Source organism: Columba livia, chromosome 31 (genome assembly GCF_036013475.1).
Source record: "Columba livia isolate bColLiv1 breed racing homer chromosome 31, bColLiv1.pat.W.v2, whole genome shotgun sequence".
Classification (NCBI taxonomy): domain Eukaryota; kingdom Metazoa; phylum Chordata; class Aves; order Columbiformes; family Columbidae; genus Columba; species Columba livia.
Window position 1 is genome coordinate 396,716 of NC_088632.1, and position 27,922 is coordinate 424,637.

At 57.7% G+C, this 27,922-nt stretch overlaps 1 protein-coding gene across 1 annotated transcript; it reads left to right on the top strand.

Moving 5' to 3' along the window:
- Positions 1 to 47: 47 nt before the first annotated feature.
- FBL (fibrillarin) lies at positions 48 to 27,922 on the top strand. Its single transcript, XM_065044025.1, has 9 exons — positions 48 to 174; positions 3,138 to 3,182; positions 5,597 to 5,755; positions 7,272 to 7,366; positions 14,573 to 14,743; positions 19,789 to 19,921; positions 23,166 to 23,278; positions 25,073 to 25,218; positions 27,805 to 27,922. Exons 1-9 carry the CDS (start codon positions 63 to 65, stop codon positions 27,824 to 27,826), a joined length of 996 nt encoding a protein of 331 aa, XP_064900097.1. The 5' UTR covers positions 48 to 62; the 3' UTR covers positions 27,827 to 27,922.

Here is a 27,922-nt window from a genome sequence, read left to right on the forward strand (position 1 = left end):
CCCCGCCGAGCACTTCCGCCCGGTCGTGGGCGGGGCGGTGACGTCGGGGGGAGAGGCGGTGTATGCGCGTTGCCAGGGAATGGGCGGGGCGTGAGGTGGTGTTTCCGGTTCCGGTGGGGGGGGTGATAGCGACGCGTGTGGACCCGCGTGGAGTGAACGGCGGGATGAGGCCTGGTGGGGTGAACTGGGATGAACTGGGATATACTGGGGGGGACTGGAGGGACTGGGAGGACTGGGGGGAACTGGGAGGGAACTGGGAGGGATTGTGGGATAGACTGGGGGTGAACTGGGAGGGACTGGGATCGACTGGGATGGACTGGGGGATGGACTGGGAGGGAACTGGGATGGACTGGGGGATGGACTGGGGTGAACTGGGAGGGACTGGGATGAACTGGGAGGGAACTGGGATGAACTGGGATTAACTGGGATGGACTGGGGGATAGAATGGGGTGGACTGGGAGGGACTGGGAGGGACTGGGGTGAACTGGGAAGGGACTGGGATGGACTGGGGTGAACTGGGATGAACTGGGAGGGACTGGGATGGGCTGGGAGGGACTGGGATGGACTGGGATGAACTGGGATGAACTGGGATGAACTGGGATGAACTGGAGTGGGCTGGGGGATGAACTGGGGGTGAACTGGGGGGGAACTGGGATGGACTGGGGTGAACTGGGATGGACTGGGGGATCGACTGGGGTGAACTGGGATGAACTGGGAGGGACTGGGGAATAGACTGGGATGGACTAGGAGGGACTGGGAGGGAACTGGGATGAACTGGGAGGGAACTGGGATGAACTGGGGGGGAACTGGGATGAACTGGGGGGGAACTGGGATGGACTGGGAGGGAACTGGGATGAATTGGGATTAATTGGGATGGACTGGTGGATAGACTGGGATGAACTGGGATGGACTGGGAGGGACTGGGGTGAACTGGGAGGGACTGGGGGATAGACTGGGGTGAACTGGGGGATAGACTGGGGTGAACTGGGGGATAGACTGGGGTGAACTGGGGGATAGACTGGGGTGAACTGGGATGGATTGGGAGGGAACTGGGATGAACTGGGAGGGAACTGGGATGGACTGGGGGATAGACTGGGAGGGAACTGGGATGGACTGGGAGGGAACTGGGATGAACTGGAGTGGGCTGGGGGGTGAACTGGGGGGGAACTGGGATGGACTGGGATGGACTGGAATGAACTGGGAGGGACTGGGATGGACTGGGGGATAGACTGGGGTGGACTGGGATGGACTGGGAGGGAACTGGGGAATAGACTGGGATGAACTGGGAGGGAACTGGGATGGACTGGGAGGGAACTGGGATGAACTGGAGTGGGCTGGGGGGTGAACTGGGGGTGAACTGGGGGGGAACTGGGATGGACTGGGAGGGACTGGAATGAACTGGGAGGGACTGGGATGGACTGGGGGATAGACTGGGGTGAACTGGGATGGACTGGGAGGGAACTGGGGAGTAGACTGGGATGAACTGGGAGGGAACTGGGATGGACTGGGAGATGGACTGGGAGGGACTGGGAGGGACTGGGATGGACTGGGATGGACTGGGGGATGGACTGGGGTGAACTGGGATGAACTGGGAGGGACTGGGGAATAGACTGGGATGAACTGGGAGGGAACTGGGATGGACTGGGATGGGCTGGGGTGAACTGGGATGGACTGGGGGATAGACTGGGAGGGAACTGGGGTGAACTGGGAGGGAACTGGGATGAACTGGGAGGGACTGGGGGTTAGACTGGGGTGAACTGGGATGGACTGGGATGAACTGGGGGAGACTGGGAGGGACTGGGATGAACTGGGGCCACTGGGTTGAACTGGGAGGGAGTTGGGGGAACTGGGATAAGATTGGGGGGCACTGGGATGAACTGGGAGGGACTGGGATGAACTGGGAGGGACTGGGAGGGAGCTGGAGGGGAATTGGGATGCACTGGGATGGGACTGGGGGGGTACTGGGTTATACTGGGATATACTGGGATGGGGTTGGGAGGGACTGGAGGTTTCTGGGGGATACTGGGAGTTAGTGGGGGGATACTGGGAGGTTACTGGGAATTAATAGGGGGATACTGGGAGTTAATGGGGGGATACTGGGAGGTTACTGGGAGTTAATGGGGGGATACTGGGAGGTTACTGGGAGTTAATGGGAGTTACTGGAGGTTATTTGGGCATTACTGGGGGTCACTGGGAGGGACTGGGATATACTGGGAGGTTACTGGGGGTAACTGGGAGCCCAGGGGCTGTAACTGGGAGGTTACTGGGAGCTACTGGGGGGTTTACTGGGAGGGAACTGGGGTTTACTGGGTGGGATTGGGACATACTGGGAGGTTACTGGGGGTAACTGGGAGTTACTGGGAGATGGAAAAGGGGTTACTGGGAGTTACTGGGAGGTGGTCAGGTAGTTACTGGGAGTTACTGGGAGGTTACTGGGGGTAACTGGGAGGTTACTGGGAGTTACTGGGAGATGGAAAAGGGGTTACTGGGAGTTACTGGGACTTACTGGGAGGTGGTCAGGGGGTTACTGGGAGGTTACTGGGAGGTTACTGGGAGTTACTGGGAGGCGGGGAGGGGGTTACTGGAGTTACTGGGAGTTACTGGGAGGTTACTGGGGGTAACTGGGAGGTTACTGGGAGTTACTGGGAGGCGGGGAAGGGGTTACTGGGAGTTACTGGGAGTTACTGGGAGGTGGTCAGGGGGTAACTGGGAGTTACTGGGAGGTGGTCAGGGGGTTACTGGGAGTTACTGGGAGTTACTGGGAGGTGGGGAAGGGGTTACTGGGAGGTTACTGGGGGTAACTGGGAGTTTACTGGGAGTTACTGGGAGGCGGGGAGGGGGTTACTGGAGTTACTGGGAGTTACTGGGAGGTTACTGGGGGTAACTGGGAGGTTACTGGGAGTTACTGGGAGGCGGGGAAGGGGTTACTGGGAGTTACTGGGAGGTTACTGGGGGTAACTGGGAGGTTACTGGGAGTTACTGGGAGGTGGTCAGGGGGTTACTGGGAGGTTACTGGGAGGTTACTGGGGGTAACTGGGAGGTTACTGGGAGTTACTGGGAGGTGGGGAGGGGGTTACTGGGGTTACTGGGCCTGTCCCAGTTTGTCCCAGTGCTCCCAGTTCACACCAGTTTCACAGGGTTCAGCCCCCGGGGGGGACGCGGTGGCTTCCGGGGCGGCCGAGGTGAGTGGGCTCCCAGTATGACCAGTAACCCCTCCCAGTATGACCAGTAACCCCTCCCAGTATGACCAGTAACCCCATTCCCCTTCCCAGTGCTCCCAGTAGCCCCTCCCAGTACAACCAGTTGTCTCCATTGTCTTTCCCAGTATGACCAGTTACCCCCATTCCCCTTCCCAGTGCTCCCAGTATGACCAGTAACCCCTCCCAGTATGACCAGTTACCCCCATTCCCCTTCCCAGTGCTCCCAGTATGACCAGTTACCCCCATTCCCCTTCCCAGTGCTCCCAGTATGACTAGTTACCCCTCCCAGTATGACCAGTAACCCCATTCCCTCCCCCAGTGCTCCCAGTAACCCTTCCCAGTATGACCAGTTACCCCCATTCCCTTTCCCAGTATGACCAGTTACCCCCATTCCCTTTCCCAGTGCTCCCAGTATGACCAGTTACCCCCATTCTCCTTTCCAGTCCCTCCCAGTAACCCCTCCCAGTATGACCAGTAACCCCATTCCCCTTCCCAGTGCTCCCAGTAACCCCTCCCAGTATGACCAGTAACCCCATTCCCCTTCCCAGTGCTCCCAGTAACCCCTCCCAGTATGACCAGTAACCCCATTCCCCTTCCCAGTGCTCCCAGTAACCCCTCCCAGTATGACCAGTAACCCCATTCCCCTTCCCAGTGCTCCCAGTAACCCCTCCCAGTATGACCAGTTACCCCCATTCTTCTTTCCAGTCCCTCCCAGTAACCCCTCCCAGTATGACCAGTAACCCCATTCCCCTTCCCAGTGCTCCCAGTAACCCTTCCCAGTACAACCAGTTGTCTCCATTGTCTTTCCCAGTATGACCAGTTACCCCCATTCTCCTTTCCAGTCCCTCCCAGTAACCCCTCCCAGTATGACCAGTAACCCCATTCCCCTTCCCAGTGCTCCCAGTAACCCCTCCCAGTATGACCAGTAACCCCATTCCCCTTCCCAGTGCTCCCAGTAACCCCTCCCAGTATGACCAGTTACCCCCATTCTTCTTTCCAGTCCCTCCCAGTAACCCCTCCCAGTATGACCAGTTATCCCCATTCCCCTTCCCAGTGTTCCCAGTATGACCAGTTACCCCCATTCTCCTTTCCAGTCCCTCCCAGTATGACCAGTTACCCCCATTCCTCTTCCCAGTGCTCCCAGTAACCCCTCCCAGTATGACCAGTAACCCCATTCCCTCTCCCAGTGCTCCCAGTAACCCTTCCCAGTACAACCAGTTATCTCCATTGTCTTTCCCAGTATGACCAGTTACCCCCATTCCCCTTCCCAGTGCTCCCAGTATGACCAGTTACCCCCATTCCCTCTCCCAGTGCTCCCAGTAAGCCCTCCCAGTACAACCAGTTATCTCCATTGTCTTTCCCAGTATGACCAGTTATCCCTATTCCCCCTCCCAGTGCTCCCAGTAGCCCCTCCCAGTATGACCAGTTACCCCCATTCCTCTTCCCAGTTCTCTTCCAGTAATCCCGGTTCCCTTCCCAGTCCTTCCCAGTCCTTCCCAGTCCCTCCCAGTTCATCCCAGTTCCCCCCAGTGCCTCCCATTTACCTCCCAGTTCCACCCCCCAGCTCCCCCCCAGTTCCCCTCCCAGTAACCCCAGTTCCCCTCCCAGTCCCTCCCAGTAACCCCAGTTCCCCTCCCAGTCCCTCCCAGTAACCCCAGTTCCCCTCCCAGTCCCTCCCAGTAACCCCAGTTCCCCTCCCAGTCCCTCCCAGTAACCCCAGTTCCCCTCCCAGTCCCTCCCAGTAACTCCAGTTCCCCTCCCAGTCCCTCCCAGTAACCCCATTCCCCCCCATTCCCCCCTTCCCAGTAACCCCAGTTCCCCTCCCAGTCCCTCCCAGTAACCCCAGTTCCCCTCCCAATCCCTCCCAGTAACCCCATTTCCCCCCACCAGTAACCCCAGTCCCCTCCCAGTTCCCCTCCCAGTCCCTCCCAGTAACCCCAGTTGCCCTCCCAGTCCCTCCCAGTAACCCCAGTTGCCCTCCCAGTCCCTCCCAGTAACCCCAGTTGCCCTCCCAGTCCCTCCCAGTAACCCCAGTTGCCCTCCCAGTCCCTCCCAGTAACCCCAGTTGCCCTCCCAGTCCCTCCCAGTAACCCCAGTTGCCCTCCCAGTCCCTCCCAGTAACCCCAGTTCCCCTCCCATTCCCTCCCAGTAACCCCATTCCCTCCCAGTAACCCCATTTCCCCCCACCAGTAACCCCAGTCCCCTCCCAGTTCCCCTCCCAGTCCCTCCCAGTAACCCCAGTTCCCCTCCCAGTCCCTCCCAGTAACCCCAGTTCCCCTCCCAGTTCCTCTCCAGTAACTCCAGTTCCCCTCCCAGTCCCTCCCAGTAACTCCAGTTGCCCTCCCAGTCCTTCCCAGTAACCCCAGTTCCCCTCCCAGTAACCCCAGTATCCACAGGTGGCCCGCGGGGCCGGGGGGGCATGGCCGGGGGGCGTGGCCGCGGAGGCCCCGCCCGCGGAGGCCCCGCCCACCGAGGCTCCACCCCCCGGGGCCGGGGGGGACGCGGTGGCTTCAAGGGGGGACGCAAAGTGACGGTGGAGCCGCATCGGCACCAGGGTACTGGGATGAACTGGGAGGGACTGGGATGAACTGGGAGGGACTGGGATGAACTGGGAGAGGCTGGGATGAACTGGGAGAGACTGGGATGAACTGGGAGGGACTGGGATGAACTGGGAGGGACTGGGGGGAGCTGGGAGGGAGCTGGGAGGGACTGGGTGGGAACTGGGAGGTGCTGGGGGGGGACTGGGATGAACTGGGATGAACTGGGGGGAACTGGGAGGGAGCTGGGATGAACTGGGAGGGACTGGGCGGGGGGACTGGGAGGGAACTGGGAGGTGCTGGGGGGGACTGGGAGGGAACTGGGAGGGAACTGGGATGAACTGGGGGGGAACTGGGATGAACTGGGAGGGGCTGGGAGGGAAATGGGGGGTAACTGGGAGGGAACTGGGAGGGACTGGGATGAACTGGGGGGGAACTGCAAGGGACTGGGGGGAAATGGGGATGAACTGGGAGGCACTGGGGGGGAACTGGGATGAACTGGGAGGGAACTGGGAGGCACTGGGGGGGAACTGCAGGGGACTGGGGGACAATGGGGATGAACTGGGAGGGAACTGGGAGGCACTGGGGGGAACTGGGATGAACTGGGATGAACTGGGAGGCACTGGGGGGATTTGAGATGAACTGGGGGGGACTGGGAGGGAACTGGGATGAACTGGGGGGGAACTGCGGGGGACTGGGGGACAATGGGGATGAACTGGGAGGCACTGGGATGAACTGGGAGGGAATTGGGAGGCACTGGGGGGAACTGGGATGAACTGGGGGGAAATGGGGATGAACTGAGAGGCACTGGGGGGGACTGGGATGAACTGGGAGGGAACTGGGAGGCACTGGGGGGATTTGAGATGAACTGGGAGGGAACTGGGATGAACTGGGGGGAACTGGGATGAACTGGGGGGAACTGCAGGGAACTGGGGGACAATGGGGATGAACTGGGAGGGAACTGGGATGAACTGGGAGGGAACTGGGAGGCACTGGGGGGGAACTGGGAGGTGCTGGAGGGGAACTGGGATGAACTGGGAGGGAAGTGGGAGGCACTGGGGATAATTGGGAGGAACTGGGGGGGAACTGGGAGTCACTGGGAGGATTTGGGATGAACTGGGGGGGATAACTGGGATGAACTGGGAAGCACTGGGGGTAACTGGGATTGAACTAGATTGGGAACTGGGATGAACTGGGGGTAACTGGGATTGAAGTGGGGTGGGAACTGGGGTAACTGGGATTAACTGGGAGGCACTGGGGGTAACTGGGGTGGGAACTGGGGTAACTGGGGTAACTGGGATTGAAGTGTGGGGGTAACTGGGAGGCACTGGGTGTAACTGGGCTTGAACTGGTTTGGTAACTGGGATGAACTGGGAGGCACTGGGAGTGGTCAGAGGGTAACTGGGAGGCCTCAGAGCTTAACTGGGAGGCACTGGGATTGAACTGGGGTGGGAGGGGGATAACTGGGGGGTGACTGGGAGCTAGTTGGGGGGCAACTGGTTTGAACTGGTTTGAACTGGTCTGTACTGGGCAGGCGTGTTCATTGTGAGGGGCCGCGAGGATGCGCTGGTGACGCGGAACCTGGTGCCCGGGGAGTCGGTGTACGGGGAGAAGAGGATCAGCGTGGAGGTACTGGTTTATACTGGTTTATACTGGTTTATACTGGTTTATACTGGTTTATACTGGTTTGTAGCGGGAGGGACTGGGAAGAGATTGGGAAGGGACTGGGGGGTACTGGGGGCAACTGGGAGGGACATGGAAAGGTTAAGAGGTGACTGGGGGTAACTGGGAAGGGACTGGGGGGGTACTGGGGGTAACTGGGAGGGGCTGGGGGGGGAATTGGGGGTAACTGGGAGGGACTGGGGGTAACTGTGAGGGAGGTGGAGAAGGTTAATTGGCAACTGGGAGTAACTGGGGGCAACTGGGAGTAACTGGGAGGGAACTGGGAGTACATGGGGGGGACTGGGGGTAACTGGGAGGGACTGGGAAAGGTTAAGGGGTGACTGGGGGTAACTGGGAAGGGACTGGGGGGAACTGGGAGGGACTGGGAAAGGTTAAGAGGTGACTTGGGGGTAACTGGGAAGCGACTGGGGGGGTACTGGGGGTAACTGGGAGGGACTGGGAAGGGTTAAGAGGTGACTGGGGGTAACTGGAAAGGGACTGGGGGGGTACTGGGGGTAACTGGAAGGGACTGGGGGGGGAATTGGGGGTAACTGGGAGGGACTGGGGGTAACTGGGAGGGAGGTGGAGAAGGTTAATTGGCAACTGGGAGTAACTGGGGGCAACTGGGAGTAACTGGGAGGTAACTGGGAGTACATGGTGGGGACTGGGAGTAACTGGGAGGGACTGGGAAAGGTTAAGAGGTGACTGGGGGTAACTGGGAAGGGACTGGGGGGGTACTGGGGGTAACTGGGAGGGACTGGGAAGGGTTAAGAGGGGACTGGGGGTAACTGGGAAGGGACTGGGGGGGTACTGGGGGCAACTGGGAGGGACTGGGAAAGGTTAAGAGGTGACTGGGGGTAACTGGGAAGGGACTGGGGGGGTACTGGGGGTAACTGGGAGGGACTGCGGGTAACTGGGAGGGAGGTGGAAAAGGTTAATTGGCAACTGGGAGTAACTGGGGGCAACTGGGAGTAACTGGGAGGGAACTGGGAGTACATGGAGGGGACTGGGGGTAACTGGGAGGGACTGGGAAAGGTTAAGGGGTGACTGGGGGTAACTGGGAAGGGACTGGGGGGGTACTGGGGGTAACTGGGAGGGACTGGGGGTAACTGGGAGGGAGGTGGAAAAGGTTAATTGGCAACTGGGAGTAACTGGGGGCAACTGGGAGTAACTGGGAGGGAACTGGGAGTACATGGAGGGGACTGGGGGTAACTGGGAGGGACTGGGAAAGGTTAAGGGGTGACTGGGGGTAACTGGGAAGGGACTGGGGGGGTACTGGGGGTAACTGGGAGGGACTGGGGGTAACTGGGAGGGAGGTGGAGAAGGTTAATTGGCAACTGGGAGTAACTGGGAGGGAACTGGGAGTACATGGGGGGTACTGGGGGTAACTGGGAGGGACTGGGAAAGGTTAAGAGGTGACTGGGGGTAACTGGGAGGGACTGGGGGGGTACTGGGTGTGACTGGGAGGGACTGGGAAAGGTTAAGAGGTGACTGGGGGTAACTGGGAAGGGACTGGGGGGGGTACTGGGGGTAACTGGGAGGGACTGGGGGTAACTGGGAAGGGACTGGGGGCAACTGGGAGGGACTGGGAAAGGTTAAGAGGTGACTGGGGGTAACTGGGAAGGGACTGGGGGGGTACTGGGGGTAACTGGGAGGGACTGGGAAGGGTTAAGAGGGGACTGGGGGTAACTGGGAAGGGACTGGGGGGTACTGGGGGTAACTGGGAGGGGCTGGGGGGGGAATTGGGGGTAACTGGGAGGGACTGGGGGTAACTGGGAGGGAGGTGGAGAAGGTTAATTGGCAACTGGGAGTAACTGGGGGCAACTGGGAGTAACTGGGAGGGAACTGGGAGTACATGGGGGGGACTGGGGGCAACTGGGAGGGATTGGGAAAGGTTAAGGGGTGACTGGGGGTAACTGGGAAGGGACTGGGGGGGTACTGGGGGTAACTGGGAGGGACTGGGGGTAACTGGGAGGGAGGTGGAGAAGGTTAATTGGCAACTGGGAGTAACTGGGAGGGAACTGGGAGTACATGGGGGGTACTGGGGGTAACTGGGAGGGACTGGGAAAGGTTAAGAGGTGACTGGGGGTAACTGGGAGGGACTGGGGGGGTACTGGGGGTAACTGGGAGGGACTGGGGGTAACTGGGAAGGGACTGGGGGCAACTGGGAGGGACTGGGAAAGGTTAAGAGGTGACTGGGGGTAACTGGGAAGGGACTGGGGGGGTACTGGGGGTAACTGGGAGGGACTGGGAAGGGTTAAGAGGGGACTGGGTGTAACTGGGAAGGGACTGGGGGGCTACTGGGGGTAACTGGGAGGGACTGGGGGTAACTGGGAGGGAGGTGGAGAAGGTTAATTGGCAACTGGGAGTAACTGGGGGCAACTGGGAGTAACTGGGAGGGAACTGGGAGTACATGGGGGGGACTGGGAGTAACTGGGAGGGACTGGGAAAGGTTAAGGGGTGACTGGGGGTAACTGGGAAGGGACTGGGGGGGCACTGGGGGCAACTGGGAGGGACTGGGAAAGGTTAAGAGGTGACTGGGGGTAACTGGGAAGGGACTGGGGGGCTACTGGGGGCAACTGGGAGGGACTGGGAAAGGTTAAGAGGTGACTGGGGGTAACTGGAAAGGGACTGGGGGGGTACTGGGGGTAACTGGGGGGGTACTGGGGGTAACTGGGAGGGCCTGGGGGTAACTGGGAGGAACTGGGGATAACTGGGAAGGAGGTGGAGAAGGTTAATTGGCAACTGGGAGTAACTGGGGGCAACTGGGAGTAACTGGGAGGGAACTGGGAGTACATGGGGCGTACTGGGGGTAACTGGGAGGGACTGGGAAAGGTTAAGAGGTGACTGGGGGTAACTGGGAAGGGACTGGGGGGGTACTGGGGGTAACTGGGAGGGACTGGGAAAGGTTAAGAGGTGACTGGGGGTAACTGGGAAGGGACTGGGGGTAACTGGGAGGGACTGGGGGTAACTGGGAGGGAGGTGGAGAAGGTTAATTGGCAACTGGGAGTAACTGGGGGCAACTGGGAGTAACTGGGAGGGAACTGGGAGTACATGGGGGGTACTGGGGGTAACTGGGAGGGACTGGGAAAGGTTAAGAGGTGACTGGGGGTAACTGGGAAGGGACGGGGGGGAACTGGGAGGGACTGGAAAGGCACTGGGAGGCACTGGTGAGCACTGGGAGAGCTGCTTGGGGGCTGCCAGGGGTAACTGGGAGGTGACACTGGTGGCACTGGGAGGGGCCACCAGCGTTGGGGACACCAGTGGGACCTCAGGTCCCATACTGGGAGCACTGGGATATGGAACTGGTGGCACTGGGTGACACTGGGAGGTTCAGAGAATTCATGTGACATCAAGTGACGTGTCCCCAAGTGTCCCCAGGACACTGAGATGTCCCCAGGAGATGTCACCAACCTTGAAGGCACCACCAGAACCTTCTCAGATCCCATACTGGGAGCACTGGGATATGGAACTGGTGGCACTGGGTGACACGGGGAGGTTCAGAGAATCCATGTGACGTCAAGTGACGTGTCCCCAAGTGTCCCCAGGACACTGAGATGTCCCCAGGGTGTATCACCAACCTTGAAGGCACCACCAGAACCTTCTCAGATCCCATACTGGGAGCACTGGGATATGGAACTGGTGGCACTGGGTGACACGGGGAGGTTCAGAGAATCCATGTGACGTCAAGTGACGTGTCCCCAAGTGTCCCCAGGACACTGAGATGTCCCCAGGAGATGTCACCAACCTTGAAGGCACCACCAGAACCTTCTCAGATCCCATACTGGGGGCACTGGGATATGGAACTGGTGGCACTGGGTGACACGGGGAGGTTCAGAGAATCCATGTGACATCAAGTGACGTGTCCCCAAGTGTCCCCAGGACACTGAGATGTCCCCAGGAGATGTCACCAACCTTGAAGGCACCACCAGAACCTTCTCAGATCCCATACTGGGGGCACTGGGATATGGAACTGGTGGCACTGGGTGACACTGGGAGGTTCAGAGAATCCATGTGACGTCAAGTGACGTGTCCCCAAGTGTCCCCAGGAGGTGGCACCAACCTTGGGGACACCACCAGAACCTTCTCAGATCCCATACTGGGAGCACTGGGATATGGAACTGGTGGCACTGGGTGACACGGGGAGGTTCAGAGAATCCATGTGACATCAAGTGACGTGTCCCCAAGTGTCCCCAGGACACTGAGATGTCCCCAGGAGATGTCACCAACCTTGAAGGCACCACCAGAACCTTCTCAGATCCCATACTGGGGGCACTGGGATATGGAACTGGTGGCACTGGGTGACACTGGGAGGTTCAGAGAATCCATGTGACATCAGGTGACATGTCCCCAATGTCCCCGAGTGTCCCTAGGACACAGAAATGTCCCCAGGGGGTGTCACCAACCTTGAAGGCCCCATGAAAACCTTCTCAGATCTCATACTGGGAGCAGTGGGAAGGGGAACTGGTGGCACTGGGCGACACTGGGAGGTTCAGGGAATCCATGTGACATCAGGTGACATGTCCCCGATGTCCCCGAGTGTCCCTAGGACACTGAAATGTCCCCAGGGGGTGTCACCAACCTTGAAGGCCCCATGAAAACCTTCTCAGATCTCATACTGGGAGCAGTGGGAAGGGGAACTGGTGGCACTGGGCGACACTGGGAGGTTCAGGGAGTCCATGTGACATCAGGTGACATGTCCCCGATGTCCCCGAGTGTCCCTAGGACACTGAAATGTCCCCAGGGGGTGTCACCAACCTTGAAGGCCCCATGAAAACCTTCTCAGATCTCATACTGGGAGCAGTGGGAAGGGGAACTGGTGGCACTGGGCGACACTGGGAGGTTCAGAGAATCCATGTGACGTCAAGTGACGTGTCCCCAGGAGGTGGCACCAACCTTGGGGACACCACCAGAACCTTCTCAGATCCCATACTGGGAGCACTGGGATATGGAACTGGTGGCACTGGGTGACACTGGGAGGTTCAGAGAATCCATGTGACGTCAAGTGACGTGTCCCCAAGTGTCCCCAGGACACTTGAGATGTCCCCAGGAGATGTCACCAACCTTGAAGGCACCACCAGAACCTTCTCAGATCCCATACTGGGAGCACTGGGATATGGAACTGGTGGCACTGGGTGACACTGGGAGGTTCAGAGAATCCATGTGACATCAAGTGACGTGTCCCCAAGTGTCCCCAGGACACTGAGATGTCCCCAGGAGATGTCACCAACCTTGAAGGCACCACCAGAACCTTCTCAGATCCCATACTGGGAGCACTGGGATATGGAACTGGTGGCACTGGGTGACACAGGGAGGTTCAGAGAATCCATGTGACGTCAAGTGACGTGTCCCCAAGTGTCCCCAGGACACTGAGATGTCCCCAGGAGGTGGCACCAACCTTGAAGGCACCACCAGGACCTTCTCAGATCCCATACTGGGAGCACTGGGATATGGAACTGCTGGCACTGGGTGACACTGGGAGGTTCAGAGAATCCATGTGACGTCAAGTGACGTGTCCCCAAGTGTCCCCAGGACACTGAGATGTCCCCAGGAGATGTCACCAACCTTGAAGGCACCACCAGAACCTTCTCAGATCCCATACTGGGAGCACTGGGATATGGAACTGGTGGCACTGGGTGACACGGGGAGGTTCAGAGAATCCATGTGACGTCAAGTGACGTGTCCCCAAGTGTCCCCAGGACACTGAGATGTCCCCAGGGTGTATCACCAACCTTGAAGGCACCACCAGAACCTTCTCAGATCCCATACTGGGAGCACTGGGATATGGAACTGGTGGCACTGGGTGACACGGGGAGGTTCAGAGAATCCATGTGACATCAAGTGACGTGTCCCCAAGTGTCCCCAGGACACTGAGATGTCCCCAGGAGATGTCACCAACCTTGAAGGCACCATCAGAACCTTCTCAGATCCCATACTGGGAGCACTGGGATATGGAACTGGTGGCACTGGGTGACACTGGGAGGTTCAGAGAATCCATGTGACGTCAAGTGACGTGTCCCCAAGTGTCCGCAGGACACTGAGATGTCCCCAGGAGATGTCACCAACCTTGAAGGCACCACCAGAACCTTCTCAGATCCCATACTGGGAGCACTGGGATATGGAACTGGTGGCACTGGGTGACACTGGGAGGTTCAGAGAATCCATGTAACGTCAAGTGACGTGTCCCCAAGTGTCCCCAGGAGGTGGCACCAACCTTGGGGACACCACCAGAACCTTCTCAGATCCCATACTGGGAGCACTGGGATATGGAACTGGTGGCACTGGGTGACACTGGGAGGTTCAGAGAATCCATGTGACATCAGGTGACATGTCCCCGATATTCCCGAGTGTCCCTAGGACACAATGTCCCCAGGGGGTGTCACCAACCTTGAAGGCCCCATGAAAACCTTCTCAGATCTCATACTTGGAGCAGTGGGAAGGGGAACTGGTGGCACTGGGCGACACTGGGAGGTTCAGGGAATCCATGTGACATCAGGTGACATGTCCCCGATGTCCCCGAGTGTCCCTAGGACACTGAAATGTCCCCAGGGGGTGTCACCAACCTTGAAGGCCCCATGAAAACCTTCTCAGATCTCATACTGGGAGCAGTGGGAAGGGGAACTGGTGGCACTGGGCGACACTGGGAGGTTCAGAGAATCCATGTGACGTCAAGTGACGTGTCCCCAGGAGGTGGCACCAACCTTGGGGACACCACCAGGACCTTCTCAGATCCCATACTGGGAGCAGTGGGAAGGGGAACTGGTGGCACTGGGTGACACTGGGAGGTTCAGAGAATCCATGTGACGTCAAGTGACGTGTCCCCAAGTGTCCCCAGGACACTGGGATGTCCCCAGGATGTATCACCAACCTTGAAGGCACCACCAGAACCTTCTCAGGTCCCATACTGGGAGCACTGGGATATGGAACTGGTGGCACTGGGTGACACTGGGAGGTTCAGAGAATCCATGTGACATCAGGTGACATGTCCCCAATGTCCCCGAGTGTCCCTAGGACACTGAAATGTCCCCAGGGGGTGTCACCAACCTTGAAGGCCCCATGAAAACCTTCTCAGATCTCATACTGGGAGCAGTGGGAAGGGGAACTGGTGGCACTGGGCGACACTGGGAGGTTGTGGGACCCCATGTGACATGTCCCTGATGTCCCTGTCCCCAGGAAGGTGACACAAAGGTGGAATATCGTGCCTGGAACCCCTTCAGGTCCAAACTCGCCGCTGCCATCCTGGGTGGCATCGACCAGATCCACATGGGACCCGGGTCCAAGGTCCTGTACCTGGGGGCGGCCTCGGGGACAACGGTGTCACACGTGGCCGACATCGTGGGGCCGGTGAGTGGGGACAAACGGGGTCACCACCCCTTGGGGACAATGGGGAGGTGGCACCTTCGTGTTCTTGAGAAGGTCCTTGGGGTCTTTGGGGACGTCCCCATGGGGTTTGGGGACACGGTGGTGCCACTGAGAGCCCATGGGGACATTCCATGGGGTTTGGGGACACGGGGATGGGGTCACCAAGGCCTTGGGGACAACTTGGAGGTGACACCTTCATGTTCTTGAGAAGGTTCTTGAGGTTCTTTGGGAACGTCCCCATGGGGTTTGGGGACATGGGGATGGGGTCACCAAGGCCTTGGGGACAACTTGGAGGTGACACCTTCATGTTCTTGAGAAGGTCCTTGAGGTTCTTTGGGGACGTCCCCATGGGGTTTGGGGATATGGGGGTGTCACCGGGAGCCCATGGGGACATTCCGTGGGGTTTGGGGACGTGGGAATGGGGTCACCAAGGCCTTGGGGACAACTTGGAGGTGACACCTTCATGTTCTTGAGAAGGTCCTTGAGGTTCTTTGGGGACGTCCCCATGGGGTTTGGGGACATGGGGATGGGGTCACCAAGGCCTTGGGGACAACTTGGAGGTGACACCTTCATGTTCTTGACAAGGTTCTTGAGGTTCTTTGGGGATGTCCCCATGGGGTTTGGGGACATGGGGGTGACACCAGGAGCCTGTGGGGATGTCCCCATGGGGTTGGGGACATGGGGTGACACTGTGAGCCCTTGGGGACATTATATGGGGTCCTGGGGTTTGAGGATGTGGGGACGGGGTCACCAAGGCCTTGGGGACAACTTGGAGGTGACACCTTCATGTTCTTGAGAAGGTCCTTGAGGTTCTTTGGGGACGTCCCCATGGGGTTTGGGGACATGGGGGGACACTGTGAGCCCTTGGGGACATTATATTGGGTCCTGGGGTTTGAGGATGTGGGGACGGGGTCACCAAGGCCTTGGGGACAACTTGGAGGTGGCACCTTCATGTTCTTGAGAAGGTTCTTGAGGTTCTTTGGGGACGTCCCCATGGGGTTTGGGGACATGGGGATGGGGTCACCAAGGCCTTGGGGACAACTTGGAGGTGACACCTTCATGTTCTTGAGAAGGTCCTTGAGGTTCTTTGGGGACGTCCCCATGGGGTTTGGGGACATGGGGATGGGGTCACCAAGGCCTTGGGGACAACTTGGAGGTGGCACCTTCATGTTCTTGAGAAGGTTCTTGATGTTCTTTGGGGACGTCCCCATGGGGTTTGGGGACATGGGGGTGACACCAGGAGCCTGTGGGGATGTCCCCATGGGGTTTGGGACATGGGGGTGACACTGTGAGCCCTTGGTGACATTATATGGAGTCCTGGGGTTTGAGGATGTGGGGACGGGGTCACCAAGGCCTTGGGGACAACTTGGAGGTGGCACCTTCATGTTCTTGAGAAGGTTCTTGAGGTTCGTTGGGGACGTCCCCATGGGGTTTGGGGACATGGGGGGACACTGTGAGCCCTTGGGGACATTATATTGGGTCCTGGGGTTTGGGGACACGGGGATGGGGTCACCAAGACCTTGGGGACAACTTGGAGGTGACACCTTCATGTTCTTGAGAAGGTCCTTGAGGTTCTTTGGGGACGTCCCCATGGGGTTTGGGGACATGGGGACGGGGTCACCAAGGCCTTGGGGACAACTTGGAGGTGACACCTTCATGTTCTTGAGAAGGTCCTTGAGGTTCTTTGGGAACGTCCCCATGGGGTTTGGGGACATGGGGATGGGGTCACCAAGGCCTTGGGGACAACTTGGAGGTGACACCTTCATGTTCTTGAGAAGGTCCTTGAGGTTCTTTGGGGACGTCCCCATGGGGTTTGGGGACATGGGGACGGGGTCACCAAGGCCTTGGGGACAACTTGGAGGTGACACCATCATGTTCTTGAGAAGGTTCTTGAGGTTCTATGGGGACGTCCCCATGGGGTTTGGGGACATGGGGGTGTCACTGGGAGCCCATGGGGACATTCCGTGGGGTTTGGGGACATGGGGATGGGGTCACCAAGGCCTTGGGGATGACTTGGAGGTGGCACCTTCATGTTCTTGAGAAGGTCCTTGAGGTTCTTTGGGGACGTCCCCATGGGGTTTGGGGACATAGGGACGGGGTCACCAAGGCCTTGGGGACAACTTGGAGGTGACACCTTCATGTTCTTGAGAAGGTCCTTGAGGTTCTTTGGGGACGTCCCCATGGAGTTTGGGGACATGGGGGTGACACCAGGAGCCTGTGGGGATGTCCCCATGGGGTTTGGGACATGGGGGTGACACTGTGAGCCCTTGGTGACATTATATGGAGTCCTGGGGTTTGAGGATGTGGGGACGGGGTCACCAAGGCCTTGGGGACAACTTGGAGGTGACACCTTCATGTTCTTGAGAAGGTTCTTGAGGTTCTTTGGGAACGTCCCCATGGGGTTTGGGACATGGGGGGACACTGTGAGCCCTTGGGGACATTATATTGGGTCCTGGGGTTTGAGGATGTGGGGACGGGGTCACCAAGGCCTTGGGGACAACTTGGAGGTGGCACCTTCATGTTCTTGAGAAGGTCCTTGAGGTTCTTTGGGGACGTCCCCATGGGGTTTGGGGACACGGTGGTGCCACTGGGAGCCCATGGGGACATTCCATGGGGTTTGGGGACATGGCGATGGGGTCACCAAGGCCTTGGGGACAACTTGGATGTGACACCGTCATGTTCTTGAGAAGGTTCTTGAGGTTCTATGGGGACGTCCCCATGGGGTTTGGGGACATGGGGGTGACACTGTGAGCCCTTGGGGACATTATATGGGGTCCTGGGGTTTGGGGACATGGCGACGGGGTCACCAAGGCCTTGGGGACAACTTGGAGGTGACACCTTCATGTTCTTGAGAAGGTCCTTGAGGTTCTTTGGGGACGTCCCCATGGGGTTTGGGGACATGGGGATGGGGTCACCAAGGCCTTGGGGACACCTTGGAGGTGCCACCTTCATGTTCTTGAGAAGGTCCTTGAGGTTCTATGGGGACGTCCCCATGGGGTTTGGGGACATGGGGGGACACTGTGAGCCCTTGGGGACATTATATTGGGTCCTGGGGTTTGAGGACATGGGGACGGGGTCACCAAGGCCTTGGGGACAACTTGGAGGTGACACCTTCATGTTCTTGAGAAGGTCCTTGGTATTCCTTGGAGACGTCCCCATGGGGTTTGGGGACATGGGGACGGGGTCACCAAGGACTTGGGGACAACTTGGAGGTGACACCTTCATGTTCTTGAGAAGGTCCTTGAGGTTCTTTGGGGACGTCCCCATGGGGTTTGAGACATGGGGATGGGGTCACCAAGACCTTGGGGACAACTTGGAGGTGGCACCTTCATGTTCTTGAGAAGGTCCTTGAGGTTCTTTGGGGATGTCCCCATGGGTTTGGGGACATGGGGATGGGGTCACCAAGGCCTTGGGGACAACTTGGAGGTGTCACCTTCATGTTCTTGTGAAGGTTCTTGAGGTTCTTTGGGGATGTCCCCATGGGTTTGGGGACATGGGGATGGGGTCACCAAGGCCTTGGGGACAACTTGGAGGTGACACCTTCATGTTCAGGAGAAGGTCCTTGAGGTTCTTTGGGAAAGTCCCCATGGGGTTTGGGGACATGGGGATGGGGTCACCAAGACCTTGGGGACAACTTGGAGGTGACACCATCATGTTCTTGAGAAGGTCCTTGAGGTTCTTTGGGGACGTCCCCATGGGGTTTGGGGACATGGGGATGGGGTCACCAAGGCCTTGGGGACAACTTGGAGGTGACACCTTCATGTTCTTGAGAAGGTTCTTGAGGTTCTTTGGGGACGTCCCCATGGGGTTTGGGGACATGGGGGTGACACTGGGAGCCCATGGGGACATTCTGTGGGGTTTGGGGACATGGGGATGGGGTCACCAAGGCCTTGGGGACAACTTGGAGGTGGCACCTTCATGTTCTTGAGAAGGTCCTTGAGGTTCTTTGGGGACGTCCCCATGGGGTTTGGGGACATGGGGTGACACTGTGAGCCCTTGGTGACATTATATGGAGTCCTGGGGTTTGAGGATGTGGGGACGGGGTCACCAAGGCCTTGGGGACAACTTGGAGGTGACACCTTCATGTTCTTGAGAAGGTCCTTCATGTTCTTTGGGGACGTCCCCATGGGGTTTGGGGACATAGGGACGGGGTCACCAAGGCCTTGGGGACAACTTGGAGGTGGCACCTTCATGTTCTTGAGAAGGTTCTTGAGGTTCTTTGGGGACGTCCCCATGGGGTTTGGGGACATGGGGATGGGGTCACCAAGGCCTTGGGGACAACTTGGAGGTGACACCTTCATGTTCTTGAGAAGGTCCTTGAGGTTCTTTGGGGACGTCCCCATGGGGTTTGGGGACATAGGGACGGGGTCACCAAGGCCTTGGGGACAACTTGGAGGTGACACCTTCATGTTCTTGAGAAGGTCCTTGAGGTTCTTTGGGAACGTCCCCATGGGGTTTGGGGACACGGGGATGGGGTCACCAAGGCCTTGGGGACAACTTGGAGGTGGCACCTTCATGTTCTTGAGAAGGTTCTTGGGGTTCTTTGGGAACGTCCCCATGGGGTTTGGGGACATGGGGGTGACACTGGGAGCCCATGGGGACATTCCGTGGCGTTTGGGGACATGGGGATGGGGTCACCAAGGCCTTGGGGACAACTTGGAGGTGACACCGTCATGTTCTTGAGAAGGTCCTTGAGGTTCTATGGGGACATCCCCATGGGGTTTGGGGACATGGGGGTGACACCAGGAGCCTGTGGGGATGTCCCCATGGGGTTGGGGACATGGGGTGACACTGTGAGCCCTTGGGGACATTATATGGGGTCCTGGGGTTTGAGGATGTGGGGACGGGGTCACCAAGGCCTTGGGGACAACTTGGAGGTGACACCTTCATGTTCTTGAGAAGGTTCTTGAGGTTCTTTGGGGACGTCCCCATGGGGTTTGGGGACATGGGGGTGTCACTGGGAGCCCATGGGGATGTCCCCATGGGGTTTGGGACCCCATGGGTGACAATGTCCCCGATGTCCCCAGGAGGGCCTGGTCTACGCCGTGGAGTTTTCCCACCGTTCGGGCCGCGACCTCATCAACGTGGCCAAGAAAAGGACCAACGTCATCCCCGTCATCGAGGACGCGCGGCACCCCCACAAGTACCGCATGCTCGTCGGTACGGGGACAATGGGGACAATGGGGACAATGGGGACATGGGGACAATGGGGACATCAGGGGACATGAGGGGACATGGGTTTGGGGCTTCTTGGGGTGCTTGGAGAAGGTTTGGAGGCATCTCAGGGGGGTTTTGGGGGCGTTTTTGGGGCGTTCTTTGGCACTTTTGGACACGCTGGGGGAGTTTTTGGGGCGTTTTCAGGCGTTTTTTGGCACTTTTGGACACGCTGGTGGAGTTTTTGGGGCGTTTTGGGGCGTTTATTGGCATTTTTGGAACCACTGGTGGAGTTTTTGGGGCGTTTTCGGGCGTTTTTTGGCATTTTTGGACTCGCTGGTGGAGTTTTTGGGGCGTTTTCGGGCGTTTTTTGGCATCTTTGGACTCGCTGGTGGAGCGTTTGGGGCGTTTTCAGGCGTTTTTTGGCATTTTTGGACTCGCTGGTAAAGTTTTTGGGGCGTTTTCAGGCGTTTTTTGGCATTTTTGGACTCGCTGGTAAATTTTTTGGGGCGTTTTCAGGCGTTTTTTGGCATTTTTGGACTCGCTGGTGGAGTTTTTGGGGCGTTTTCAGGCGTTTTTTGGCATTTTTGGACACGCTTGTGGAGTTTTTGGGGCGTTTTCAGGCGTTTTTTGGCATTTTTTGACTCGCTGGTGGAGTTTTTGGGGCGTTTTCGGGCGTTTTTTGGCATTTTTGGACATGCTGGTGGAGTTTTTGGGGCGTTTTCAGGCGTTTTTTGGCATTTTTGGACTCGCTGGGGGAGTTTTTGGGGCGTTTTCAGGCGTTTTTTGGCATTTTTGGACTCGCTGGTGGAGTTTTTGGGGCGTTTATTGGCATTTTTGGACACGCTGGTGGAGTTTTTGGGGCGTTTTCAGGCGTTTTTTGGCATGTTAGGACACACTGGTGGAGTTTTGGGGGCGTTTTGGGGCGTTTTTTGGCATTTTTGGACACGCTGGTGGAGTTTTTGGGGCGTTTTCAGGCGTTTTTTGGCATTTTTGGACACGCTGGTGGAGTTTTTGGGGCGTTTTCAGGCGTTTTTTGGCATTTTTGGACACACTGGTGGAGTTTTTGGGGCGTTTTCAGGCGTTTTTTGGCATTTTTGGACACGCTGGTGGAGTTTTTGGGGCGTTTTGGGGCGTTTTTTGGCATCTTTGGACACGCTGGTGGAGTTTTTGGGGCGTTTTCAGGCGTTTTTTGGCATTTATGGACACGCTGGTGGAGTTTTTGGGTCGTTTTTTGGCATTTTTGAACGTGCTGGTGGAGTTTTTCGGACGTTTTTAGGCGTTTTTTGGCATTTTTGGACGCGCTGGTGGAGTTTTTGGGGCGTTTTCAGGCGTTTTTGGCATTTTTTGACTCGCTGGTGGAGTTTTTGGGGCGTTTATTGGCATTTTTGGACACGCTGGTGGAGTTTTTGGGGGCGTTTTCAGGCGTTTTTTGGCATCTTTGGACACGCTGGTAAAGTTTTTGGGGCGTTTTCAGGCGTTTTTGGCATTTTTCGACGCGCTGGTGGAGTTTTTGGGGCGTTTTCAGGCGTTTTTTGGCATGTTAGGATGCACTGGTGGAGTTTTTGGGGCGTTTTTAGGCGTTTTTTGGCATTTTTGGACTCGCTGGTGGAGCGTTTGGGGCATTTTCAGGCGTTTTTTGGCATTTTTGGACTCGCTGGTAAAGTTTTTGGGGCGTTTTCAGGTGTTTTTTGGCATTTTTGGACTCGCTGGTGGAGTTTTTGGGGTGTTTTCAGGCGTTTTTTGGCATTTTTGGACACGCTGGTGGAGTTTTTGGGGCGTTTTCAGGCGTTTTTTGGCATTTTTGGACTCGCTGGTGGAGTTTTTGGGGCGTTTATTGGCATTTTTGGACACGCTGGTGGAGTTTTTGGGGCGTTTTCAGGCGTTTTTTGGCATTTTTGGACTCGCTGGTGGAGTTTTTGGGGCGTTTTCAGGCGTTTTTTGGCATTTTTGGACTCGCTGGTGGAGTTTTTGGGGCGTTTTCAGGCGTTTTTTGGCATTTTTGGACATGCTGGTGGAGTTTTTGGGGCGTTTTCAGCCGTTTTTTGGCATTTTTGGACGTGCTGGGGGAGTTTTTGGGGCGTTTTCAGGCGTTTTTTGGCATTTTTGGACACGCTGGTGGAGTTTTTGGAGAATTTTGGGGTGTTTTTTGGGTCATTTTTTAGCGTTTTTGGGCTCCCTGGTGGAGTTTTTGGGGCATTTTTTAGCATTTTTGGGGCGTTTTTTGGCATTTTTTGACATTTTTGGGCCGTTTTTTTACGTTCTTGGTCTCCCTGGTGGACTTTTTGGGCTGTTTTTTAACGTTTTTGGGCTCCCTTGTGGTGTTTTCTGGGCATTTTGGACCGTTTTTTGGCAGTTTTGGGCCGTTTTTTGGCAACTTTGAGCCGTTTTTTAGCAATTTTTGGGCGTTTTTTGGCAGGTTTGGGCCCTTTTTTGGCATCTTTGGGCCCTTTTTTGGCATCTTTGGGCCGTTTTTTGGCAGGTTTGGGGTGTTTTTTGGGGCGTTTTTTGGCAGGTTTGGGGCGTTTTTTGGCAGGTTTGGGGCGTTTTTTGGCAGGTTTGGGGCGTTTTTTGGCAGGTTTGGCGTTTTTTGGCATCTTTGGGCCATTTTTTAGCATCTTTTGGCCGTTTTTTGGCAGGTTTGGGCCGTTTTTTGGCAGGTTTGGGCCGTTTTTTGGCAGGTTTGGGCCGTTTTTTGGCAGGTTTGGGGCGTTTTTTTCAGGTTTGGGCCCTTTTTTGGCATCTTTGGGGCGTTTTTTGGCAGGTTTGGGCCGTTTTTTGGCATCTTTGGGCCGTTTTTTGGCATCTTTGGGCCGTTTTTTGGCATCTTTGGGCCGTTTTTTGGCATCTTTTGGGCGTTTTTTAGCATCATTTGGGCGTTTTTTGGCAGGTTTGGGCCGTTTTTTGGCAGGTTTGGGCCGTTTTTTGGCAGGTTTGGGCCGTTTTTTGGCAGGTTTGGGGGCGTTTTTTGGGGGCGTTTTTTGGGGGCGTTTTTTGGGGGCGTTTTTTGGGGGCATTTTTGGGCCGACTTTTGGCGTTTTTGGGCCATTTTTAAGCGTTTTTGGGCCGACTTTTGGCGTTTTTGGGCCGACTTTTGGCGTTTTTGGGCCGACTTTTGGCGTTTTTGGGCCGTTTTTTGGCGTTTTTGGGCCGTTTTTTGGCGTTTCTGCTCTCCCGGGTGTGTTTTTGGGCCGTTTCCGGCCGTTTTGGGTGGCGGGTGCCGGATGTGGGTGTTTCTCCCCATTCTCAGGGATGGTTGACGTCATCTTTGCGGACGTGGCCCAGCCCGACCAGACGCGAATCGTCGCCCTCAACGCCCACAACTTCCTGCGCAACGGGGGGCACTTCGTCATCTCCATCAAGGTAACCACCAGTACGGACCAGTATAAACCAGTACGGACCAGTATAAACCAGTACGGACCAGTATAAACCAGTACGGACCAGTATAAACCAGTACAGACCAGTATAAACCAGTATGGATCAGTACGGATCCCCTCCCAGTCCCTCCCAATCCCCTCCCAGTATATCAAAGTCCTCCCCAATCCCATCCCAGTTCCCTCCCGGTCCTGTCCCAGTTCCCTCCCAGTCTATCCCAGTTCCCTCCCAGTCCATCCCAGTTCCCTCCCAGTTCCCTCCCAGTCTATCCCAGTTCCCTCCCAGTCTATCCCAGTTCCCTCCCAGTCTATCCCAGTTCCCTCCCAGTCTATCCCAGTCCCTCCCAGTCTATCCCAGTCCCTCCCAGTATATCCCAGTATGCCCCATTCCCAGGCAAACTGCATCGACTCGATGGCGCCGGCCGAGTTGGTGTTTCCCAATCCCCTCCCAGTCCCTTCCAATCCCCTCACAGTATATCCCAGTCCCTCCCAATCCCCTCCCAGTATATCCCAGTCCCTCCCAGTATATCCCAGTATGCCCCATTCCCAAGTGAACTGCATCGACTCGATGGCGCCGGCCGAGTTGGTGTTTCCCAATCCCCTCCCAGTCCCTTCCAATCCCCTCCCAGTCCCTCCCAGTATATCCCAGTCCCTCCCAATCCCCTCCCAGTATATCCCAGTATGCCCCATTCCCAAGTGAACTGCATCGACTCGAAGGCGCCAGGCGCCGGCCGAGTTGGTGTTTCCCAATCCCCTCCCAGTCCCTCCCAGTATATCCCAGTCCCTCCCAATCCCCTCCCAGTCTATCCCAGTCCCTCCCAGTATATCCCAGTATGCCCCATTCCCAGGCAAACTGCATCGACTCGATGGCACCGGCCAAGCTGGTGTTTCCCAGTCCCCTCCCAGTCCCTTCCAGTCCCCTCCCAGTCCCTCCCAGTCTATCCCAGTCCCTCCCAGTATATCCCAGTATCCCTTGCAGGCGAACTGCATCGACTCGACGGCGCCGGCCGAGTTGGTGTTTCCCAGTCCCCTCCCAGTCCCTCCCAATCCCCTCCCAGTCCCTCCCAGTATATCCCAGTCCCTCCCAATCCCCTCCCAGTATATCCCAGTCCCTCCCAGTATATCCCAGTATGCCCCATTCCCAGGTGAACTGCATCGACTCGACGGCGCCGGCCGAGTTGGTGTTTCCCAATCCCCTCCCAGTCCCTTCCAATCCCCTCCCAGTCCCTCCCAGTATATCCCAGTCCCTCCCAATCCCCTCCCAGTCTATCCTAGTCCCTCCCAGTCTATCCCAGTCACTCCCAGTATATCCCAGTATGCCCCATTCCCAGGCAAACTGCATCGACTCGAAGGCACCGGCCAAGCTGGTGTTTCCCAGTCCCCTCTCAGTCCCTTCCAGTATATCCCAGTCCCTCCCAATATATCCCAGTCCCTCCCAGTATATCCCAGTATGCCCCATTCCCAGGCGAACTGCATCGACTTGACGGCGCCGGCCGAGTTGGTGTTTCCCAATCCCCTCCCAGACCCTCCCAATCCCCTCCCAGTATATCCCAGTCCCTCCCAATCCCCTCCCAGTCTATCCCAGTCCCTCCCAGTATATCCCAGTATGCCCCATTCCCAGGCGAACTGCATCGACTCGAAGGCGCCGGCCGAGTTGGTGTTTCCCAATCCCCTCCCAGTCCCTTCCAATCCCCTCCCAGTCCCTCCCAGTATATCCCAGTCCCTCCCAATCCCCTCCCAGTCTATCCCAGTCCCTCCCAGTATATCCCAGTATCCCTTGCAGGCGAACTGCATCGACTCGACGGCGCCGGCCGAGGCGGTGTTTGCGGGGGAGGTGCGGAAAATGGCCTCGGAGCGGATGAAGCCGCAGGAGCAGCTCACGCTGGAGCCCTACGAGAGGGACCACGCGCTGGTGGTCGGCGTCTACCGGTACTGGGATGGACTGGGAGGCACTGGGATAGACTGGGAGTGGATGGGGAGGTGACTGGGGGGGACTGGGATGGACTGGGAGGGGATTGGGAGGGACTGGGAGGGGACTGGGAAACACCAACTCGGCCGGCGCCTTCGAGTCGATGCAGTTCGCCTGGGAATGGGGCATACTGGGATATACTGGGAGGGACTGGGATATACTGGGAGGGACTGGGATATACTGGGAGGGGATTGAAAGGGACTGGGAAACACCAGCTTGGCCGGTGCCTTCGAGTCGATGCAGTTTGCCTGGGAATGGGGCATACTGGGATATACTGGGAGGGGATTGGGATATACTGGGAGGGGATTGGGATATACTGGGAGGGACTGGGATATACTGGGAGGGACTGGGAGGGATTGGAAGGGACTGGGAAACACCAGCTTGGCCGGTGCCTTCGAGTCGATGCAGTTTGCCTGGGAATGGGGCATACTGGGATATACTGGGAGGGACTGGGATATACTGGGAGGGGATTGAGAGGGACTGGGATATACTGGGAGGGACTGGGAAACACCAACTCGGCCGGCGCCATCAAGTCGATGCAGTTCGCCTGGGAATGGGGCATACTGGGATATACTGGGAGGGACTGGGATAGACTGGGAGGGGATTGGGAGGGACTGGGATATACTGGGAGGGACTGGGATATACTGGGAGTGGATGAGGAGGTGCCCTGGGGGGACTGGGATGGACTGGGAGGGAAATGGGGGGGGACTGGGATAGACTGGGAGGGGATTGGGATAGAGTGGGAGGGACTGGGAGGGGAGTGGAGGAGACTGGGAGGGACTGGGATAGACTGGGAGCGGATGGAAGGAAAATGGGATGGACTGGGAGGGGATTGGGGGGGACTGGGATAGACTGGGAGGGACTGGGAGGGGATTGGGGGGGACTGGGATGGACTGGGAGGGACTGGGAAAGACTGGGAGTGGATGGAAGGAAAATGGGAGGGACTGGGATGGACTGGGAGGGGACTGGGACAGACTTAGAGGGAACTGGGAGCGGATGGGAGGGACTGGGATAGACTGGGAGGGGATTGGGAGGGACTGGGATAGACTGGGAGGGAAGTGGGGGGGACTGGGAGGGAAATGGGGGGGACTGGGATAGACTGGGAGGGAACTGGGATAGACTGGGATAGACTGGGAGGGGATTGGGGAGAACTGGGATAGACTGGGAGGGAACTGGGATAGACTGGGAGGGAACTGGGATAGACTGGGAGGGGATTGGGGGGGACTGGGATGGACTGGGAGGGGACTGGGATGGACTGGGAGGGGACTGGGATAGACTGGGAGGGGATTGGGGGGGACTGGGATGGACTGGGAGGGGACTGGGATAGACTGGGAGGGGATTGGGGAGAACAAGGATGGACTGTGGGGGAACTGGGATGGGACTGGGAGGGGATTGGGGGGCACTGGGAGGGACTGGGATGGACTGGGAGGGAATTGGGGGGCACTGGGAGGGACTGGGATGGACTGGGAGGGGATTGGGGGGCACTGGGAGGGACTGGGATGGACTGGGAGGGGATTGGGGGGCACTGGGAGGGACTGGGATGGACTGGGAGGGGATTGGGGGACACTGGGAGGGACTGGGATGGACTGGGAGGGAATTGGGGGGCACTGGGAGGGACTGGGATGGACTGGGAGGGGATTGGGGGACACTGGGAGGGACTGGGATGGACTGGGAGGGAATTGGGGGGCACTGGGAGGGACTGGGATGGACTGGGAGGGGATTGGGAGGGTATTGGGAGTAACTGGGATATACTGGGAGGGGATTGGGATATACTGGGAGGGACTGGGACCACGTGCTGTTGATCGGCGTGTACCAGGAACTGGGAGCACTGGGACAGACTGGGAGGGACTGGGATGGGATTGGGGGAAAGTGGGAGGGACTGGGATAGACTGGGAAGGTACTGGGATGGGCTGTGAAGGGTCTGGGAGGGAACTGGGAGTTACTGGGAGTTACTGGGATTGACTGGGAGGGATTGGGGGGGGAACTGGGAGTTACTGGGAAGGACTGGGATTGACTGGAAGGGATTGGGGGGGGAATTGGGAGTTACTGGGAGGGATTGGGGGAAACTGGGAGTTACTGGGAGTAACTGGGGGGGAACTGGGAGGGAACTGGGGGGGAACTGGGAGTTACTGGGATTGACTGGGAGGGAGTGGGGGGGAACTGGGAAGGACTGGGATTGACTGGGAGGGATTGGGGGGGAATTGGGGGTTACTGGGGGGAAACTGGGGGTTACTGGTGGGAACTGGGAGTTACTGGGAGGAAACGGGGGGGAACTGGGGGTTACTGGGGGGGAACTGGGAGTTACTGGGAAGGACTGGGATTGACTGGGAGGGATTGGGGGGGAATTGGGAGTTACTGGGAGGGACTGGGGGGAAACTGGGAGTTACTGGGAAGTACTGGGGGGGAACTGGGAGTTACTGGGAAGTACTGGGACTGACTGGGGGGGGGAACTGGGACTGACTGGGAGGGAACTGGGGGTTACTGGGAGCGAACTGGGAGTTACTGGGGGGGGGGATGTCACGTGACTGATCTGCCCCTCCCCCCAGGCCCCCTCCCAAGCAGAAGTGACATCATCGGTGACATCATCAGTGACATCATCATCACCCCCAGGCGTTTTGGGGCAAATTCGGGCGGTTTTGGGTTGTTTGGGGGGGGGGGGGGGGG

What these genes read in the sequence shown, in the direction of transcription:
- FBL (XM_065044025.1), top strand. Translation starts at nt 63, where the DNA reads ATGCGCGTTGCCAGGGAATGGGCGGGGCGTGAGGTGGTGTTTCCGGTT. An exon ending in TGGCTTCCGGGGCGGCCGAG is followed by an intron (nt 3,183 to 5,596) that starts GTGAGTGGGCTC and finishes CAGTATCCACAG; the next exon opens with GTGGCCCGCGGGGCCGGGGG. An exon ending in AGAAGAGGATCAGCGTGGAG is followed by an intron (nt 7,367 to 14,572) that starts GTACTGGTTTAT and finishes CCCTGTCCCCAG; the next exon opens with GAAGGTGACACAAAGGTGGA.